The sequence below is a fragment of the Aulonocara sp. 'chitande type north' Nkhata Bay genome, linkage group LG11, assembly GCF_057382095.1.
Source record: "Aulonocara sp. 'chitande type north' Nkhata Bay isolate Kocher_YH1m ecotype deep benthic linkage group LG11, A_spYH_male_GT1.1, whole genome shotgun sequence".
NCBI lineage: Eukaryota > Metazoa > Chordata > Actinopteri > Cichliformes > Cichlidae > Aulonocara > Aulonocara sp. 'chitande type north' Nkhata Bay.
Window position 1 is genome coordinate 27,388,421 of NC_141354.1, and position 22,602 is coordinate 27,411,022.

At 40.2% G+C, this 22,602-nt stretch overlaps 1 protein-coding gene across 5 annotated transcripts in view; it reads right to left on the minus strand.

The window, feature by feature from the left end:
- Positions 1 to 201: 201 nt before the first annotated feature.
- celf3b (cugbp, Elav-like family member 3b) overlaps positions 202 to 22,602 on the minus strand; it is a 33,119-nt gene continuing 10,718 nt past the window's right edge. For 2 of the 5 annotated variants that reach the window (XM_086311671.1, XM_086311674.1), the window contains 11 exons: positions 9,146 to 9,194; positions 8,474 to 8,602; positions 8,307 to 8,386; positions 7,825 to 7,980; positions 7,240 to 7,384; positions 6,438 to 6,584; positions 6,089 to 6,154; positions 5,263 to 5,367; positions 4,966 to 5,109; positions 4,631 to 4,794; positions 202 to 1,247 (listed from right to left, as the gene is read on the minus strand). In XM_086311671.1, coding sequence (XP_086167797.1) covers positions 4,667 to 4,794; positions 4,966 to 5,109; positions 5,263 to 5,367; positions 6,089 to 6,154; positions 6,438 to 6,584; positions 7,240 to 7,384; positions 7,825 to 7,980; positions 8,307 to 8,386; positions 8,474 to 8,602; positions 9,146 to 9,194 — 1,149 coding nt within the window. In that variant the 3' untranslated portion in view covers positions 202 to 1,247; positions 4,631 to 4,666. Of the gene's footprint in view, positions 3,877 to 4,630; positions 4,795 to 4,965; positions 5,110 to 5,262; positions 5,368 to 6,088; positions 6,155 to 6,437; positions 6,585 to 7,239; positions 7,385 to 7,824; positions 7,981 to 8,306; positions 8,387 to 8,473; positions 8,603 to 9,145; positions 9,195 to 22,602 lie in introns of all 5 variants that reach the window. The other 3 variants (XR_015131533.1, XR_015131532.1, XM_086311672.1) reach the window with 3 other exon arrangements.

Genomic DNA, 22,602 nt, shown 5'->3' on the forward strand with positions numbered 1-22,602 from the left:
ATCACAAGCTGTGCAGCTTAATTGGTATTTCAATTCTCTCCTTCTTCTCTGATTACTGTAGCGATGCCCCCTCCTGGTGAAAAGTTGGATGTGCGCTCTCTTCCTTGCTGAACCTTCCAAATGCAGATTTTCATTGGACCAGTCCTGCTCCCTTTCTTCCCCTCCCACATGCATGCAAACACTCACATGGATTACACATCAGACATTTTAGTATGATACTTTTTATTTAAACTTAAAAAGAGAGTGGATCAAAAACAGGATTCAATAAATTAGAAATAAATATAATTGCTGTAATAATTAATACATACATTATAATTACTCGATTGCAAGAAGTGAGAGAGACAGACCCTCAAAAGTTGTTTTTTTTTCCTCTAGAAAATCCTAAATCAAAATATTGCAACCCACTCAAACCCCCTTTTCTCCCAATAAACAAAATAATTGATAAATTAGTAAATAAATAAAAAATAGCTCAAATATTAAAACCTCCCGAATAAAAGTGCAATCCCTCCCTCCCCCGTGTTTCACCTAAAGTCTAAGTAGAAATTTAAAATAGGTTAGTGATTTCCCATTTTACAATTTGGAATGTATTTTCCTTTCATGAAGATGATGATGTTACTAGTGGTAATAATAATAATAATGATAATAATAATAATAATAATAATGTTGCTGTGTCCTGCTCAGTGTTTATCTAAAGTAGTATTCTTTTTGCATTTTTCTTGTTTTTTAAATGCTGCTCTTTGTAAACTAAACTATTTACAGGTCATTAGGATCTTCTCCAAAGTCTCTCTAACCTACTCATTTAGTCGTCTTTTTTTGTATTTTCTTGAGTTTTTATTATGAAACATCGGTCCCTCTATATTTGTCATGTATTAGACATGGTATAGACAAGTTAAAGTCTATTGGAGTGATATATCAGCAGGTTGATTTCACCCTTCTCACTTGGTCTGAGTTGTCTTAGCTGTACTAAACACCCTGTTCCACACAGACTACGGTCAAACCAAGGTCTCGGCCGTATGGGTGAGATTACTGACTCGCGTGTGTATTTGTGTAAGTGTCAGCAAGTGTGTGTGTGTGTTTTTGTGCATTTTATGTACATATCAGCCACGAACCCTATGAGGTTCGGTGTTGATGTATGTTTGTGTGTTTGCGTGAGTGTGGCTGCAGTCCGCGTACGCTCACAGGCAGCAGACAGTCTGAAAGCACAATGAACCCTGGGATTCCTCCTCGGCTGGACTCTGAAAGGTCACCTGTGAAGGCAGGAGAGTTGGAGGGTAGAGGGAGTGATAAAAGGAGAGAGGGACAGAGAAGGAGGGAGGATCTGTTAGAGTTATAAATACTCTGAGGCTCTGCGTTTCTCTCTGATCTTCACAGCTTGTCAAACAAGACTCCTGTGTAGGCCTGACTGCCACACTTCCTGCAGAAAACTGCACCTCAGGATGCTGCTAGCTTCGCTTAGCTTCAGTCTCAGGTGAGTGCGTCAAACAAGAAAGCATCATTCTGTCTTTCAGCAGCGGTAACTCATGGTGCTTTAAACACATACACACACAGTGCCTGGATCATGCAACTCAATACAGTGAAAATCACTCAAATGTGTTACTGTGGGACTGTAGGTGTGTGTTTGGATGTAAATGTGTGTGTGTGTGTTAGTAAGTCTACAGAATCTAGAAGTATGCACTTATGTCTCTGTGTCCTTATGAACATGTGCCTCGATTCATAGCAAGCAAACACTACTACCAACATGCATCACTCTCTGGCATTTGCAGTATAGAAATTCTGGGTGATCATTTTAATCAGGATAAAGAAGTGGCCACAACTTTTTGTATTATACCGAGGTATTACATGGCCTTCTTATTACCCACAAGGATTTGTTATGTAAAAGCTTGTCTAGAAATAGAAGCTGAATCCTTTATTTATAATGTGTGCTGCCATTTGAAAGTGCCTCCAAACACCGACCTGACAGCAGCTACACATTTTCTGCTCTCTGGTAAAGGTTACGGGTTTGTGGAGGATTACATTTACGTCACAATCTCTCTTGTTATTTTTCTCCCAGAATTCCTATAGTTGAAGGCTGTTCTCCAATAAGCAAGAGGCACTTTTTTTCACAGTTTTTTTTTTTTATATACCACCATGGTAACCACATACCCTTTACCTCAAAACACGAGCTAGAGGGATAGAAAGAAGAGACTGGAGGGGAGAGAAGCAGAAAGAAAAAAACCTGACAGAGAGAGGAGGGAAAAGAAGAAGAGGAGCAAGGAGGTGGTGAGGGGAAGAGGGAGAAAAGAGCACAAAAGAAGTGATAGGGATATATATATAAAAAGCTGTTTTCACACATGCACCGCAGCGCTGAACTTTTCTAGAAATGACGCGGAATAGGTGCAATGTGAAAAATTGAAACAGTGTTTAAATTGCCTGCTCTCCGGTACAAAGTCCATGTCAATCAAACGTGACGTAAGCGGATTTAGTGTGTTGCAGGTCGCTGCTTTTGTAATTGTGTTAATGCTCTTTGTGTCTGTATGAGAGTTTTTATAAGTGTTTAATATGTTGTCTTTCTTTGTTTATGTCTTTGTTTTATCGTTCATATGATTATGACTCTTACCTGTGCTTAGGTGCCCTTGGATCTTTGCTTTTTTTTCCTGCCTATGAATGCCCTCAAACTGCCAGGGACTCCAGATGAAAGTTAGCCTGTATCGCAAAATCTGGAAGACTTACATAATGCACCTAAGTGCTCATCTTAATTATATAAAATAAACATATCCTGTAGGTATAACTATAGAATGTAATTGGCCAGTGAATTCACCATCACTACTACTAGTTCCAGCGAGTCCTAAGTGGCCTATGTAATGAAGGGCATGTTCGGAAATGTGGTGACCTGTTTCTCCCGACTCTGTCTGGAGTTCATGTGTGAAAATGGCTCAGGAGAGAAAAACGAAGGAGCAAAAAACTAAAGTGGCACATCAAACACTGTAATAAATCACAATCCAGGATTAAAAACTCAGCCTATCAGAGCACAGCTCAACAAAATGCATGCTCGCTCCAAAGTACAGTGTGCCTTTGTCAGTAAAATGAAAGTAACCTTGTCTGTCTCTCTTCTGGCCTGTGTAGCCCATACTTTGGACCAGTCTGTGGCCATATTTAGAGCTCTGTTCAACCACATCATGGCCTCTGTTCCAACATGTACGGCCACTGTATGTTGCATAATATAATAAAACAAGTAAATGTAATTTGCAGTAAACTGTATTTCTGCTCTAGCTTTCTCCAGCAGTCCACCGTGGAAGCCTCTGCACACCTTTCTGTACAGACACCAATACAACGAGGATTACGCTCTCCTGTATTACACGCTAACAGTGTAACACAGACACATACGTACACACAGATGCCCACGCTCACTACTTTACCCAAACCATTTGTTCAAATAATAAACACACCAAACAGAACACTACAGAAACTGATCAAAAACGAGGCTGAAAAGAGTAACGAGCGTTGCTACAGAATTGATCAAATTACTATAAAATGATTCAAAGTATCAAGTATCCAATCGAATCAGTTGATTCTGAGTACAGTCCGGGCTATTGATAGTTATTGATCAGTATGTGCACAGGTCAATACAAAATAAAGTCACAATGCACCAAACACAGTCTGTGGTCACTACAGCAACAGGACATGCAGGTCAACGCATGGCTGGTTGCTCGAGGTGACAGAACAAAAATTGCCAAGGGCAACCAACACAGGCAATCAATCGCCACAGCAACCCAAACACAGGCCAACCAATCAACTTACAACAATGTGAGAGGAAGGGGGGGTCGGGGCTTTATCGGTCACTAGGCAACCATTGCCATAGCGATGGGGTCCTCGTGAATTATGATTGGACGGAAGGTTCTTGGGTGTTTCAGGAAAAGATCAAAACAGCAGGAAAGAAAATAAATAAGATTGTCAAAGAAAATAAAAAAGGGAAACAATATTTTAGTATAATTACTCTTCTTGAGTTGATTAAGCTGTTTTTCTGTAAGTTACCCAAAGCATATTTCACTGAAATGTCAGGTTAAAGCTTTCCCCGTCAGTTAGCTGTGCACTGTCAAGTCTAAGTTACCTTGTACACTTTTTTTTCCTCACTAACCCAAATTTATCCGCTTGCTCCCCAACACAGAGACAGAGCGCAATGCGTCTTACTCTGAAAACCACGCCCACTGGACTCGTCATATTTATTATAGTTTTTTATTTTTTTTAATATTATCCTTGGTTTTAAATATTAAATATGTCTTTTAATTTTAATTTTCTTTTTAATTTAGTTTAATAAAGCTGTCAAACTGGGTTTATTTTTTTCAGTTAAAAATACACTTTAAAAAAGTTATTTCAGTATTAATTTTAGTTTTTTAAACATTATATTGTGTAAAAGTAATTGTATATACAAATGCAGCATTTTCTGAATATGATTCACAGTCCTGTAAACATCTGAGGAGCATCCAATAAAACTGACACTGGATATCAGTAACAATATGCCTGCACCACACTAACGAGTTTCACTGTTTTAGCCTTAGTTTGCTTTGGGCGGGACTTGATTGCACTCTGTCTCTATACTAAGGCTCACTTGTCTCATATTGTGCCACTCTTCACCTGCTCTCCACCTCCTCACCTCTCTTCACTTGTTCTTCATCCTCTCAGTAGTCACTTAGTATGGGCGGTTGGCATCTTTCGGCCTTTTGAGCTGCACTTTCAGTCTCTTCATGCCAATCTGGAAGCCATTCATGGCCTGGATGGCGGCCTGAGCGCTGGCTGGGTTGTCAAAACTCACAAATCCTGAAAGACAGGCAAAATGCTAACTTTAGTCATTTTGTCAGGCGGGTTTACACGCATTAATTAACACAGTATTTCATCAGCCAATGACTTTTTCCACTTGTCCTTTCTTCGCTCTGATAAACCGGTCCTCCCCCATTCCCTCCCCCTTTCTCCCCCGTCTGCATTTCTCACCGAAGCATTTGCTCTGGTTGGTGGCACGGTCCACAAACACCTTGGCTGAGATGACATTGCCAAAAGGCAGGAACATCTGCAGCATCTCAGAGTCACTGAACTCCTGAGGCAGGTGGTAGATGAAGATGTTACACCCCTCTGGACCTAACACACACCCACACACACACGCACGCATCCACACAGTAGACAGAGTTTGATAAATGATCTCAGGCTGTAAAAACTTTGCAATAAAAAAAACTTTAAATAAGATCACTGGAGAGAGGGGCGTGGTCCCGGCCAGAAAGGAAACCACATCACCTTCTCTCTGCTGCTGTTGCTGGGGCTGCTGGTGTTGCTGGGCAACAAGTGTTGGCTGCTGGGGGAACGGCTGCCCGACCAATCCGTACGCAGCAGGGTACGCCGCTATTGGGAGAGACAGGGAGCAACAAAATATGATTGGACCACAACAACGAGTGGCAACATAGGAGCGTCCAATAGAGTCACTCTGTTCGAGCTGAAACGTCTTCTGCTGAAGGTGAAAACTATTAACTGTAACATACGAGTGGAATAAGTTCACCAGACAATGACACTGTTGATCTGAGCCTGTACACGCATTACATCTCCCCTTGATATTGAATCATGTACACATGATATGTCCTGTGTTACATTATTGCCAGCCTTTTGTGTCTTAATTAAATTGGATAAATCAAAACAAAATGAATTCAGTCAATCAAACTGTCCTTTTATCCTTGACAGTCTGAGAGCAGACACATTCATAACAAAGTCACAAGTCTGCTCATCTTGATTTAACCTCCTCCCTGAGACGTCGGCTGGGAAACACACATATGCATTAATAATAATACGGCTGAATATGGATTAGATATGTGTATGACTTCACTGAAGCTAACGTGATTTTTAGAGCCACGTGTAATTGATCCATATGTGCAACTTTGATTTACAAGGACATGCATATGGTGAACATCTGTCACATCATCTTCAGTGGCTTTTGAGCAGATGTATTTACTACTGATTTTGTTTGCATGCCTCGTCTATCTTAATGTAAGCAAAGCACACAGAAATTAATATCTATGAAGAATTCAGATGATTATAAGTGATCAGTTCTGTGATCTGCGCATACACCAACCTGTGTAGTGCTGCATGCCTGCGTAGGCCTGCTGTAGTGGGTCCAAGGCTGCTGCTGGACTCTGAGCTGGGGATATGAAATTTAAAAAAAAGGAGAATTTAAAAAAAGGCAATATATTAATAAATTCTTGTGATTTATTTTATTTCTATATCTGTAATGGACCTGGAGTTTATGTAGTGTTTATTGAGTTCTTGGTTTCTGTTTGTATTTTTGTTTTCTATGTCTCTGTTATTGTGTTTAGTCTTATTCACTTTGTCTGCTTTGCGTCCTGCAATTTGGGTCCGGTCCTCATCACAACATCACAGTAGTAAACATATCTCTACACTCCATAATGATTTGATCAAAATACCTTGATATGGGTGAACGCCATTGGTGTATAGTGTTTCTGTTTGTTGCCCATTGGAGGGAGCTGGCACGCTGCTGTAACCATTCACTCCTATTGGTGGAGGAAGCGCTGGCACAGGTGTTGCTGCAATAGTTGGGGGGGTGTTTGTACCTACAGACAGATATCACAGCAAAACAGAGTCTCTGTCATTGCAAATATTTCACTATACCAGAGAGATGAGAGACACAGCTCTTAAAGAATAAAACGTTTAGATTTATGGGAGAAATCTGGTGGTAGAAAGATGGTAGTAGAAGTACAACTTTCAGGATTTTAAAACCCCATTTGGGGGCAAAGTCAGGGAACTAGAATAAGTCTTTGTTCTTTAAAAAAGATAAAACTTCCCTGGCAACACTATGCATGCAGTTTTTATGTCTCAGTGACCAGCGAAATTAAAATGAATTAAAAATAATACTTCAAAAGAAGTGCCTTGAGGCCTTTTAAGATAGCTACCAAGAGGCCTATCTTGCATCTCGAAGGACATTAACTATATTTCCTATGTGAGTACACCTGCTTCAATAACCAAACCTTCATTCAAAGATTCATCTTGCTAGACTTACACTGTAAAAATATAAACTGAATGCTTTAAACTCCTAGAAGCAGCAATCTAGACTTTTCTTTCGATAACATGAAACATTAAAAGGAAAAAGGGTTGTGACTATTTTTCTAATGCATCATGTTTGATGTTATAACAAACTGACAAGTACAGCTAGAAGATACATCCAATAATCCAAGAATATATTTAAGTACGCATGGCATGTAAGCCTACCCGAGGATGGTGTGATGGGTGTAATGGGTGTGGCAATGATTCCATTGGCATTGAGTGCTGCCATCTGCTGCATCTGTACGGCGGCAACTGTTGCCACAGGAGACAAGTACGCTGACTGGGCAACCAGGGCCTGCTGTTGGACAAGCTGTGGACAAGGAAGGAAGCAGAGACAGGAAGGAGATGGAGAGGTAGAAGAGAGGAGGGAGAAAGAGGGGAGAAAAAGTGAGGGTGAGAGAAAACAAAGACACAGTTAAATGGGTATGGGAAAAAGAGAGAGAGTGGGAGAAAAAGGGGAAAGAAAAATGAGAGGAAGGGGCAGGGAGAGGGAGTGATGGAGGAACAGATGAATAGAGATCTAATTACAAGGCCATTATGTCCCGAGTCAGTGGGTTAATGGTTGTGTGTTGCGGGAAAGCTAATGCCAGATGACGTATGTTCTGTTGTGTGGGTAATAACATTAGCCTGAATTAGACCACTGATAGCCTCTTCAAACTTATTACATCCTTTCATAAGCACAGCACTCCCCTTACAAACTTGGTGCATGCATGTGCAGCACAGCGAATGTTTATGTGTGTTTGTGCTTGCCTGTGCGTTGACCGCCTGCGTGTAGGCATTGTAGGCGGGGAAATTGAGGGTCATGGGGCTGAAGATGCCGAGTTGGGAGGCCACCTGCTGCATCCTCCTCAACCCCCGCTCCTTCTCTGTGTCTGCAAACTTCACCACCAGACTGGACGACGCCCCCTGCGAGGACAGAGGTGAAGACAGAATTAAGTTTCAATTGCAAGTAATTTTCGGTGTTAATGGGCCCAGGCTTCGTGTTGATTCATTCATTTCCTCTATCCAGTTAATCCTTTATGAGTCTCGTGGGACTCACGCTTATCCCGGCACAATGAGCAGTGCAGGGCCAAAGCAAATACATTTACATTACATTATTACCTACAAAAAATGCAAACTCTCCCCTGCGGTTCACTGTATAAGCCTTTAGAAGTACATACACATATTTGGTTGTGTCTGTTTGTTTTATGCGTATGGATTTTATCCTTTGCGATCATGTGCATGCTGCTTACAGGCATTGTGCGGCTCCCGTGCAAGCTGTTGATGGCAGCTTGGGCTTCGGCATGTCCTTGGAATTTCACAAACGCGCACCCTGTAACAAACAGTCATTGAATTAAAAATAAAAATGGCACTGCATGAAATGAAGCACTTTGTGGTATTATATTTGAGTGCATTTTACCTTTGCTGGTGCCATCAGGCCCTCTCAAGACAGTACACTCATCTATGCTGCCAAAGGGCTCAAACAGCCTTCTGACGTCCTCATCGCTTTGCTGCTTTCCCAGCATGCCCACAAATAACTTCCTGTCCTCTGAGAGGCCAAGGATGTGTGGAGGAAAGGGAAGAAAATGTTATGAATTCAATGTTATATTCCCAATGCTGGCGACATGGCTGGTATAGAGTAAAGGCTGTCTTCAGTAAAAGAAAAAAAACAATCTTTTTATGGCAGATTCAATTTATGTCCACCAGGTTGCAGTATTGACCACAGAGACCATAAACCAGGAAAGTGGCATGAAAAGAGTGTGATCTGAATGTGTATGTATGTGTGCGTATTTATAGAAAGCAACTTGCCAGGCACCCCGCTGACTACTTTCCATCTCTATCTGATCCAACTTGACACCTACCCTTCTATCTGGCAAACAAGGACATCTGTACACTGTGAGGACCTTTTGGCCAGTCTTCACAACGTCAAAGGTTTATTACAGGCTTGATTTTACAGTTCTGGTTAGAGTGATTTAGATTTGGATTGGATGGTTACGTTTACAGTAAGGGGAATGCATTATGTCATTATGTCACATAGACAGAAAGACATAATGCAGGAGTACGTGTTTGGATGTTTAAGCGTGTTTCTCACCGCCTCTGCCCTCGCTGTCAGCTGGTTTCACCTGGATTGGCCGATTCATCTGAGGGACAAGCAAGCAGGAATACGGATGGTCAACATAAACAAGCCTCTCCTGGACATATTTGTTTTCTAAGACTGACTTCACTTTCATTACATTTTAGGTAACATATTTTACTCAAACATTAATTGGTATTTTGTAAATCAGCAGGTATCCATCAAAGAAATTTTGACTTTCCACCAGAGTAAAATCAATATTTTGAACCTTTTTTTTTTTTTTTTAAAGGCGGGTTTAATTTACTTTAGCAAAAAAAATCATTTTTGTTCACCAACTGGGCAGCAATACCAGGAAAATGCACAAAAATCTCTTAAACAACATAACCCAGACTCATTACTGTAACTATATGCTGAATATTCACACCTGTGTACATAACCAAGGTCTGATATTGAGTCAGGGAAAACATCGGTTTTTGTGGCATGTTTTGAAATCCAGACAAGCATCAAGTGTAATGACAAATCAGACACAAATACTAATATTGTTGTAAAAGTAAAGATGAATAGACTGTAGCTGATATTTTTATGTGGCTCCTGTGTGTATCCAAGTGGGATTTATTTTTAGCAGCAGATAAATGAATGTTAGCAGGTAACAGGTGTGTCTGAACTCTGTCCGAGGCTGGTTGATCCCTGCCAAACGCACACAGTCTTACTACCTATGATTTCTCACTCTCTCTCTCTCTTTCAGCCTCTCTGTCTCACACACGCATGCAGGAGTACAGAGGAGGATTGAGAAGTGACGAGATTAAGAATGCAGGCCAGCTGATCAGGATTACTGAAGAACTACGGATTAGATGAGGGACAAGAGGAGGTTGAGATACGGCGACGAGGCGGGGGAGGCAAGGGAGAGAGAGAGATTTTGTAGTGGGGTGAAATGACAAGTGTGTAACAGGACCAGGCGCGGTCAGCTAAAAATAAAAGGATGTTGAACGAGAGACAGAAAGAGAGAGACCTGGGGGACCCTGCCTAACTTCGACCGACTGAAAGGGCAGGTGGAAGGCCAAGAGGAACCTGGGGAATGAATGGAAAGGCTGGAAAAAGAAGTAGTACATGAAGAGCGAGAAAGAGAGACCGAGTGTGGGAGGATGAAAGCAGAGCTGCCCCTGAGAGGATGATTCAAAAAGAATAGAAAGAGAAATAGGGGATGGAGGGAGGGCGGGAGGGAGGAGCTGGGCGTGATTCAGTCGTGACTTGCTCTATCTTTAAAAAATGTCACGACTACACCCATCCACTGCCATGAATGCTAATGCACGCGTGCAAACACACGTTCTCCATGTCTCCCCCTATTCGTTCGCTATTTAGAGAAAGAAACACAGGTCTGACGCACACACACACGTAGAAGCACACATAGGCACAAAAACATACTAAACACACACAGTGCTTAGTCATAGCACTGAGGCAATGAGGCACAGTGTTAATGCCAGGGGAATGGGCTGGGGGAGGAGGAAGAGGAGGAGAGCTGCAGAATGATGGCGGTGAAAAGAGGAAAGCAAGAAGAGAAGCAGGGGGGTGGAAGGAAGGGAGGAGGGCAAAGCCGCAAAGACATAGAAGACAATTCTAGTTTCAAAATAACTTCTAAAAGTTTGAAATAAATAATGTTAAAGAAATCATGTACTTATGTCTCACTGCCAGTCAATATGTGATATTTCCTTTAAAATAGGTACTTTATGTCTATGAGGAGTTACTGAAAGATGGGAATAAAAACACAGGAAGAGAAAAGGAGGGCAGAGAGACGGAGGATCAGAGCTGCAGAATGAAGGTGATGAAAAGAAGGAAACAAGAAGAGAAAAAAGAAGGCTGGATCAAAAGGAGGGATGGAGGTAGGAGACGAGGCTAAAGGAGATATGAGCCAGTGAAGTGACATCTAAATATACAGCAAGAAAACACGCTCATCAAGTACAGTTTCACATTTTGCAAAATAAATTCACAATGAGTTCTAAAACTATTTATTATTAATTATATACTTTTTTGATTGTAAACAAAAGATTAATCAAAATAGAACAAATAAAGAACATAGAGCAAAAAACAAAAGGTATTGAATAAAAAGGAACGGAATGGATCTCACCAAAAAGCTCTTATCTGTGGGTACATTACTCTAAAAAGTGGAGGAATATAATCTTCATTCATATGCAGAGATTTGCTGTTTGTTCTTTAACACATTAATAATAATAATAGTAATGAGGAAATTATAATAATAGTATTATATTATTATATATAGGTCTCAGAAAGGATCCATGTATATATTAATACCTCCCTGCCAATCAAAATAGGATTTTAAGCTCAATAATATGTAGTTTACAGCTATAGTTATTGAAAGACGGTGATAAAAACAGAGGAAGAAAAAAAGATGGGAAGAGACAGAGAGGAGGAAGACAGAAGTACGGTGGAAGAAAGCGAGGAAGGGGAGAGAAAGAATGGAGAGAGGTCCCAGTGGGGTGTTAAGGCAATGTAATGAAGCTGGTAATTGAAGAGAGGGAAGAGCAGCGAGAGACTGATCCATACATTTGATTAATCAGCTCTTAGCTGTCACCACAAAGCTATTGATCTAAGACAAGGCCATCACACACACACACACACACACACACACACACACACACACACACACACACACACACACACACACACACACACACACACAAACATGGGCACACAAGGGGTGTGCAAAGGAAGGAATGATATGTACTTTTAACCCCACACTTTTATCGACTCAAGCTGTCAGCATCATCATAACCTTATGGAAAATACACATAAACTTCCCCCTAAACTAAGCTGTAGTGCCTCTTCACCTCACTGTGCAATACCTTTTGTGCAATACTTTTGTAAATAGTCAACAGTGCAATAGACCTCAATACTTGAAATGTGCAATTCACTTGTATTTTTATTTTTTATTCCTATTTATTCTATTTATCCCCTTCGTATATTTTATTTATATTGTCTCTGTATTATATATATGTGTGTGTGTGTGTGTGTGTGTATATATATATATACAATATTCTGTAACTCTGTAACTTCTGTCGGTGCTGTGCTTTTTTGGAAATCGAATTTCCCAGAGGAACCCACCCGAGGGATTAATAAAGTTCTATCTTATCTATCTTATCTTATCTTATCTTATCTTATCTTATCTTATCTTATCTGACCGTCTTCCATAACCTTGAATCCATCCATCCATCCATCCATAACCTTGCATCCATCCATCCATCCATCATAATCCTAGCCCTGCTCAGGGTGCTTTTGCTGTCCATCTAAGTTGCCATCCATCTTGTGATACAAACTCATTGATCAGCTCCGTCTTGTCCATTGATTTCGGATTGTGTTGTAGAGCAGGCTGATTGTAGCAGGATCTACATCCACTGACCCTTTCCCTATCCCTCTAGCCATCCATCACTTCTTCCATTTGTTCATTCATTAGGCCTATTCAAGCTCATCCTTGAAACAGACTGAACAGAAACACCTCCTGATTTCAAACTAAGGCCTTTGAATCAAAGCTTATCAAAGCATCTGTGCGAGTGTGCGTGCGTGTGTGTGTGTGTGAACTTTAATAGAACCATATAATATGAATCCCACATGATGTACTGCAAAGGATGAGAGGAAGAATCAGAAGAGATGAGGAAAAGCAGCAGGTGAAAGGTGCAGTCGGCCGGCATAAAGACACAATAGCACTGGAAAATTGGCATAGCAACGAGATCGTTGTCATGGCAATCATATGACGGCACACTGGGTAGGTAAACAAGAACGCTGGTTGCCAAGGGCGACTCCTGTGCTCTTTGAGTAAACAAAGAATTTGTGCTGGAGGAGCGTTTGCTGGCTTTAACATCACACATTTTTCCTGCCTTGTAAAATAATAACAGAAAGATGAGCATTTATCATAAGGACATAACACACAGAATATCATGAAACCCTCAGAATCGGCTGATTTGTAAAATAACTTCAGTATATTTAATGAAGCCCTACATGAAAACGCTTCAAAATTTTCATGTAGATGTACAAAGGGGTGGGTCAAAATTTGGTGCTTTTTTTAAGTCACCTTATTTTTACCAGCATTTTTTAAAGCAGGATAAGTAAAAAAGGAGGTAGCCACATGAACTTTTCAGGGCTGAAATTCACATTTAAGCTCATTCAAAGACAGCAAGAAAATCAATTTTACACCCACTCAAAGTGTCTCAATCTAAAACAATCTAGACTAAATTCTTCCCACCTTTGCGCCATTGGTATAGGATATATAACAAAAGCAAAAGTGCACTTTAATGTCGCTGACAGTGAGTAGCAAAAAAACCCCAAAAAACGGTACCCTGGATGCTTAATCTGTTTTCACAGAAAATCACATCTGTGAGCCACATCTCCACGTGCGATAGGTGGCTTGTCAAAAAAATACCATCTAAAAGGTTTCCTGTTTACCTACATTTAAATATGAGGCTCATTTTCTAACTGTGATTTCTTCTGACACAGGAGAATCATGGCTATCATATGCTCCAAACCGCTTTGATGGTTAAGCCTTAAAATAAAAATACCACTAAAATTAGATTTTGGCGTTTGTATGCAAAGTTATCACATGTAAAAGGTCTGCCTTTTACCTACATTTTCATACCAGACATTTTTTAAAATGTAAATTCTTCTTTCCCCTGTTCAGCGTCCCTCTAACACATCCTCTTATCGTAGCATCATAGAGAGAAAAATGAGCCCTGAGTAAATGTAAATATATATGAGCAATAAGATGAGAATAATGGAGAGATAAAGGCAGTCTTAATAAGTAAGGGTGAGGGATTGAATCTACATTGTAGTAATTAAAATTCCCTTGAGCCCCAGTGAAAAATTCAAACATAGTATAGCCCCCGCTAGTCATTCACACTGTATTTCTGTCTCCTTTACTCCAGCACTCATGAACAGCCACATGCTCCTTTCGAGTCGAATTATCCTCTAATTACTCACGTTCCAATTAGGGCTTAATTAACAGTAACCATCTGCAAACACGTACAAGGAGCTGGCTTCATACTGGAGCGTGGTTTGATCCGTCCTGCTGCATACTAAGAAGCCCTCCCTGAGAGGCAGAGTTTCTATATCTCAGAGGAAAGTGAATTCATATGTGAGGCCACGCATGAGGGTGAGATATGTGATATACGATGGTGTGCGTGTGAGGCACATCCACACACACAAACGCACACATGCACGATCATGTATGGCATGCAAACACAGCCCATTTGCATGCTGAGGTGACAACACACGCACACACATACACTGACACACAGTATCCACTACAGTTTTCCCCCTTCTCAGAGCATCCGCCCTTTGGCACACACCGAAGCAAACACATACTACACACATACTGTTAATCTTACTCCCTGCAGTAATGCAGAGAGGATTGTGCCAGGATTAGGGGATATTAAATCCTTGGATTATCCAATCAAATCGTATTCTCCCCCCCTCCCCCACCTACACAAAATCAGTGGAATAAACCATTGCACAGTGTTATGAGGGAAGGGGGTAGTGTGTGCATGTAAATGTGAGCGCACAAACACTATTCGGGACATGGATTAAACGACGGCGCTGAATCAATGTTATCATTTTGTTCTTTTGACCCTTTTTTGTCATTAAATCGCAAGAAGAAACAAATGTTATCACAAACAGTAATATAAAACTGATTACAGAGCACAGAATCACAACATTCAATCGTGAGCGTGCGCGTGTGTGTGCATGTGTGTTTGTCCACCCTTCCCCCCTTTCAATCTCTCTCTGGAGCACTCCATCCACACAATTTCAGATGTCTATTTTCCAGAGTGCACAAGAAAGGAAAACTATTTTTACCCCTTCTCCACGATCTAGCATTATTTCTCTCCCTCTTCCTCTCGCCTATCCTCAATTCCCCCTGACTCTCAGCTCCATAATCCCTTCATACCCCATGACGTAGCCATCACGGCGTTTTTTTTTTTATCTTTCTTTTTCTTCTTTCTTACCATTACGTCTTACTTTCTTACTCTCTCCATGAATTTTAGTAAACCCATCCTCATCATCAGCATGCAAAAACTAAGCTAGGCACAACTGTTTCTAACTGTGAATATTATAAAATATTTTAGACTAATCCACATGACTGATTTATACGACTCTACCTTTATTCTGGACTCAACAAAGTTGAGGGCACATTGTAAGTCTGATTAAACAAATTAATTGTAAAATTAAGGACAATTGATGGTGATCACGCAGGCATTTTAAGCTAGAATGCAAATTTTGAATTTTAAACATTTTTAAAGAGAGAAGCATCAATAATTCAGTGAGCGTAAATTATTTTGCAGTTATTTTGGCAAATGATTAACTACTTCATTTTTTTTTTTTTAAAATCCATGGTTTCAACATCTAGTGGCCTAATGTTAAAGGCACCAAATAACTATATTTTGTATCTCTCCTGAATCTATTTATTAACAAAAAAATACAAAGAGGATGTGTAGTTATAGAAAAACATGCTGAAAATAATTAAATGATAACGGATAATTTGAGTAAAACAATTCCAATTGTCCAAGAACAAAAGCAATTGTTTTGTTCTTTTCTTATTTGCTGTTCTTTCATCTTTTGCTCACAGCGGTGCACATATTTCTCTAAAACACCAAACTTGCTCTCAGAAAAGACTGCGGCAGGTTTAGCTCAGCTAAAGTCAAGATGAAAGGAAGAGCGACTTTGATTACCAAGAGTAGTGAAACCAATTCAGCTGTTTGGAAACCCTTTGGTTTCGAGGAGTCTGAACTAGAAAATGCAATTTTCGTTATGTTTCAAAAGTGAAGTTAACTTATTAAGCCATGGTGATCTAAATAGTGACCAACAAATCTTGGAGATAATTGATCTGAAATTCAGGAGCGGAACGACACCCGTTAGAGTTCCCTTGCTGTCATAAATCTATAAATGCCACGTCCCCCCCCCCCCCCCACCCCCCCTCTTTTCACAGATATCAGAGGGCTTAGCCGGGCCCACACGCTGCTCCGGACCCTCACTGAGGCCTTGTAATTCATCTATCATCTTTGCTATTCTTTTTCTTCTTCATAACCTGCTTCCATCGAGGTCTGGACTGATCAAGTGTGGAATTATGGTGATCTGCATATTTGATTTTTGCAAAGATTTGATGCCCTTTGCCCTTCCTGACACATCCCTCCTCATTTTTCCAGACTTGGGACCAACACAAAGCATAGATTGACTTGTGGGCCCCCTTTTTACATTTACCTTCAGTTTTGCGGTCCTTGCTAATGAATTGTGATTCTAATTTTTGTCATAATCAAGCCCTAATTTTAAGTGATATTAAAATACTCCATGCTAACCAAGTTTTCACTTTTCCGACAAAGGAAAATCATCAGGACTGTGACAAAAATTCTACTCGCTGTAATAGTCTTAAAATATTTTACTGTTACTCAACAGTGAAAGATGGTCCAAAATGTAAGGAAATCGCATAGACATCAGCTTCGCTTTCACTACATGTGGCCGGTTATGGTTCCATGCATAGCCACCCCGGGGTGTCACATGTAGGATATGGTAAATGTGACACCCTGGCTCACACCTCTCATTCACAGCTGGATGAAGACACTGAAACGCGAGAAACAGATACAGTGAGCGCTGAGGTGGAGCAGCTCGGCAGCACAGCTCCACCCCACCTCGTCTCTCTATCACACCACGTTAGGCTTTGCATCCCTCAGGTTACCTAGCAACCTGGCATCTCAGCTCAGCTCCGTTGCCTGGTAACGGGGGCCTGCAACCACAATACAAGCTCCTGAGCGGCCCATCCCCCTGCTCTCATCCCTCCTCCCTCTGTCTCTCCCTCATTCTCTTCTTCACACCTGAGAAGTCCGCCCTCCTTCTTCTCCACTCAATACTCTGTGTGGCAGTTAACCCTTCACCAGCCTCTCGGATTAGCAACATATTCTCTTTTCTTTCTCGTTCTCTTTTTCTCTTTATCAGGCTCCATAGTAATGACACCAAACCATCCATAAAGCAGAACTAACTACCCTGTTGATCCCTATAATATTATATGCTGTTTTTGTCAAACCCCAATGAGAACATTCTGCATGCAGCAGTGGAGCACTCACTGAAATTTGATCCTCTGGATTTAGTCCAACATAATCCAACAGCACTATAGCGGATAACTGCTAGACCTATGCACTTGGACCTTCTTTCTATTTTAGGGAGTGTAAGTCTTTTGAGAAACGAACGGCTGAATTAAAAAGGCTGCTCAGAGCCATAGAAATTCATGATTGCAAAAATCTCATATTCACTGAGATTACATTCAACACGGAGCCAGCGACACGTTCTTGAATGCTCAGATAGTTACAGCATGAGGCAGGATCCCAGAAAATTAAAGCAAGAAAAACATGTAAATGACTTGTGTGTTCACATAACAGCCTAACAGAACTAAAAACACCACACTGACTGGTGATGATTTAGCTTTTTTGCATGTCACAGGAATAAAATAGATGTATGAAATTGTTTTTTTTAAACTTCTCTTTCTTGGAAAACAATTCATAGTTTACACTTTAAATTTTAAAAGGTATACCGCTTTAGCCTTTTTTCACTTTATCGCTTGTATAACAAATCTCTTTAATTCATATTCTTCTTTTACAACGTTTCAAACTTTTTATATGAAAAATAAAGTTGTGTGGGGCCATTAATAATCCCATAATAGTTTTTCATTTATTTCATTATTTTAAGTGTTTCTCCACAAAATATTTTAAATAGTCTTTTTGAAAGATGTAATAGAAACATGTAACAAAGTAGTAATAAAGGGAAACCATCCAATCCTGACCCAAAAACTTGAAACAAAACTAAAATTTGCTGTTGCTCACACTATTACTATTAATATTTTGTGTTAAAGTGATACTAGCATAGTGTAATGCACATTTTATTCAAATATACTTTTTTTCTCAGTTAACTAACTGTAACTGACTAAATAAATATCATTTTATTGGTACAGGAAACTTGAGTGAAATTACAAAAACAAATTTAAAATGTATTCCTCCATAAAATATAATTATATAATAAATAATTCCACTGAGTCATAGTCGTTGCTAAAATAGCTCGGTTGCTTCGGGGTAAATAGAGAAAGGATTTTACTCATTTTGATTAAATAATGTTGATAGAATTTAACATAAGCAGTGTATAACCCTGAAGGTTACATTTCAAGCTAATCCAAACCTATATTTTTCTAAATGTAAAATGTTCTAAATTCCCTCTATATTCTTCATTCTTCAGTGAATTTTTTTTACATGCTGAAGAGTCTGTGGAACGACCCTCAACGGGATCACTTTTCATTAAAGCCATAAAAAAGCTTGATAAAAGGTCATTTTAAATTTACTTTCTGGGACATTTTTGAAAGAACAAAAGGTTTCCAGCTTTGAGAAATAAAAAAAACAGAGCCTTTTTTATATATAAGAATTTAAATGCCCTCCCCACCTTGTATAAATGAATTTATTATACAAAGAACTCACTGCGAGGTGCCTCTAGGCAAAACCACGTTTGGACAAACTGTGCTATCAGTGAACAGAAGTAAATATTGGAATAGCTTACCAGTTATAACAAAGGAACATTCTACATGTTCCACAAAGGCTTATAGCAAACCAGAACTGTGATCATATTTAATTTAGTATGATTGTATTTTATGTATTTGTCTTTTGTTTGTGTTCTTTGTTTTGTGTCTATATGGTATCTGAATAGTGTGCAGCTTCATATGATGTGGTCCAGGGACTGTATGTAAATGAGTAGTTTACTAAAATGTGGCTTGTTTATATTTATATGAAGGCACAGCTCTATCTCAGGCCTGGCTAAAGCAGGTGACTAAGAAATATCTTATAATCAACAAGTTACTACTGCAGTACTTTTAAAAGTCAGTCAACCAACTAGTATTTCATGGCTGTTGTTTTTTTTTTTTTTGCACATATACATTTTTGGATTCCCTAAAGAGATTTCAGCTAGAACCAAAGTGAAATCACCAGCATGGTAATAAAATAATTTTTGTTAACTACTTTTGTTAATTGGAATTTAATCTACTCAATCTACAAAGACATTTTTGTCTGACCTCAAATTGTCAGAAACAGCAGAAAAAAGCATAGATTTCTGTTAAATAAGGCACAACAGCCTCATTTTCACACCACATTTACTAACAGCGCGTATCCAAAAATCTGTGTGTAAATCATGTGTATGAACATATCACACACAAATCAGTGTTTTATCAATATTCTCATAGCGGAATTTGTTCATACTTTATGAACAATTTTTAAGTGCCTTAGACCAGGCTGTCACAGGAAATTAGTTAAGTAATTCAATTCAGTTTTATTTATATAGCACTAAATCACAACCACGGTCGCTGAACTAAAAGCAAAACCCGGAGCCCAGTTTTCTCTGTCTCCCGTATGAGGCTTGTTGTCCTGTTCCCATTGTTTTCTGTTGTTGAACGCAGCATTATTAAGTGTGGTGATTTACGTTTGTGTAATGTGGTCACTTAAAGCTCCAGTATTGCCCTGTGGTCAGAGGAAAATGGCCATTATTCAGATACGAAGTTGGAGTGTGGCTAGAGGGGGGACCTCAGAGCGGAGGTCATACCCCAGGTGCAACCAAAGTCCTGTCATCCCCTTGCCTGCCTAATCACATACACACATATTCAGACACACACCAGTGGCCCCCTCTGACAGATGTCTCTGTTTAAATTGACAGAAGTGCGCCCTGACTCCCTCCCACTCCTCCACCACCCAGAAAAAGCCCTTTCTTCTGCACACCACCCGCCTGCCCCTTCCTCCACGCTCATTATGGGAAACTCTTGTCTTGTTTCCTCCTTCTCTCTAACCCGAACTCCTCTACTCCTCCCCTGTCTCACCCTTCCCCCCTCCCCGTCTATACACCCCTATTCATGCCAAACCTCTTCACGGCCCTCCTCCACTCCGCTTAACCTCCCCTTTCATTCACACAAATTCACACATTCATTCACCCCCCCCCCCCCCCGCCCCCCGGCATGGTCCTGTTCTATACGTCCGCCTCAGTATAGACACATAAATATTACATGCTGAGACACCATGTCTGGATTGCAAGCTGTAGCTTTGAGAAAGACAGCCTCACATGGACATGGACAAAATAAAAGATGCCAACTCATGCCAAAGCATGCCATGCCATGAAAATCTATGCAAGACGGAGTGTTAGGAAGAGTAAATTAATTCAAGTAAAAAAAAAAGGGGTGATCACTGATGAAAGCCCGATCCAAGAACAAATGCTGAGATCTGCTAAGGTCACCGCATTTAAGTGATCCTCGCATACTCTGATTTCTGACAATTGTTTTCTACTCTGAAATGCATTTGTTTTATTCAAATGGGAAAGATAATCCTCTTGTAAGCTTACAATAATCAGTCAAATGTATTTCTATCTGCATTAACGTGGAACATCTATCTTATTTTGTAAAGGTTTCTGCTCACTAAAGAGGTTTTGGCCTTCCCCCCAAGCAAAGTCTTTTTTTAAGTGGAGGGAATTTACTCAAGTATAAATTTATTATGCCTGCAAACCTGAATTGGATGAGTGGAAGAAAACAGATGGATGGATGGATAAATATATTTTTCTATATGCACCTTTAATATATTGCCTTGACACATCATGCTTACTTGCATAGCCGCCCTAAAGGGCCACTTTCAGCCAGGAAAAAACAGTTCTCTGTTTTAAATATGAGGATTTTAGTGTCAGTGGGCAGTTTACAATAAGCCAATGTGTGAACCCAAGATTTAAATAGCTACAAAAAAGCTGTGCTTGTGCAAGTTTTGAAGCAAACTTCACAAAATTACAACTCAGGTCTTTTCATTCAGTGAACGTGGACACAAGGCTGTGCTAAAGCTGTCTGGCTTTACAAAGCAGATGGTGTGTGATATGGACTCAACTTTACTGCTACTTTAGAGTTCAGCATCTGAGAGACACACGGCCTGGTAATCATCCATCCACACAAATATCATTTTACAAACAGGCCAACACATGAAGGTCCTTCTGTGTTTATTTTGTTCAGGTAGTACTTATGAGGACCAAAATCTGTTTACACTGGTAAATCACAGAAAGCAGCCTCTATAGCCATGTGCCAATGATTTTCATTAGCAGAGCCTAAGATTAGAACATTTATTGCTTATGGTTGTGTGGTTTTATTTTAGGTTTTATTTCTTTTTTATGATGACATTAAAGTCTGTGTGTAAGCTCATAGGCAAAAATAATACTAATAATAACAATACTGTGACATAAAACGAAACCACCAGAATCTTAAAAACGACCATACATATTTCATACCACCCAGCACTAGCTTAAGGTTAAGGTAAGTCTCTAGGAAATGAATGTAAGTCATTGTAATGGCCTCTGGAGTCATGTATAAACAACAGTGTGTGTTGGAGTATGTGTGCATGTGTGTGTATGTGTGTTAGGTCTTAAAGAGGCAGGCGCTCTCCAGGGTCAGGTTTTTATTAGGCTATGATTAGATTCTGCCTCATTTTTGTTGTGAAATATGAGGCAGGCACTTTTTCTCTGCCCATGTTTCATGCAAAAATGTACCCACATGCACACTTACAAACACACACACACACACACACACACACACACACACACACACACACACACACACACACATGCATGCACAGAGCAAAGACTTTTGTTTTAAACAAACAAGCCAAATCCCTCCCCTCACAAACACCCTTCTGCTCTGCATATCCCCTCTGCATCACTCTCTCCAGCTCCTCCTCTTTTTGTCTACTTCTTGTACACACACACACACACACACACACACACACACACACACACACACACACACACACACACACACACAATTTTACACCTGTCCCTCTACTCCCTTCCCATCCCACACACAGCGAGGATAAAAATAGAGAAACAGCACGAGGGAGGGGGTAAGCGATACACATCACAAACCCCATCAGGAGGGGAGAGATAGAGGGAGAGGAGGGAGAGACAGAGAGGAAATATAGAAAGAGAGAGAGAAACTGAGAAAGAGAGAGATTTGGGGTCTGTTCTAAATTGAAAGTGTAGCAGTAAGCAGTGAAGGGGAATAGTAAACAGTGCTGCTGACCACATAAATATGCTAAATTAGCCTACAAAGTCGCCCTAGTGGATAATTGCTCATCATAGCTTTGCCCCACAGGGAGGCTGTCTGCCAAGCATCTTAGATTCCACATGGAAACACACACAGGACGTACACAACATGGACACATTCTAAGTGGATCTGATAAACATCAACTAAAAGTAGTGGTTGATGTATACCTGAAGAGATCGCATCTATCTTCCCAGGCACACTACTGACATACTTAAAGGGAAAAGCGATTATTTATGGTGATATTTCCAATGTTGGTTCTTTTTCTTGGGCTGCCCTTAAAAGAATGAAGTGACACTAATTATTAAGAAGAGGCTGCTGTTTCTGCACCGTCTAACCA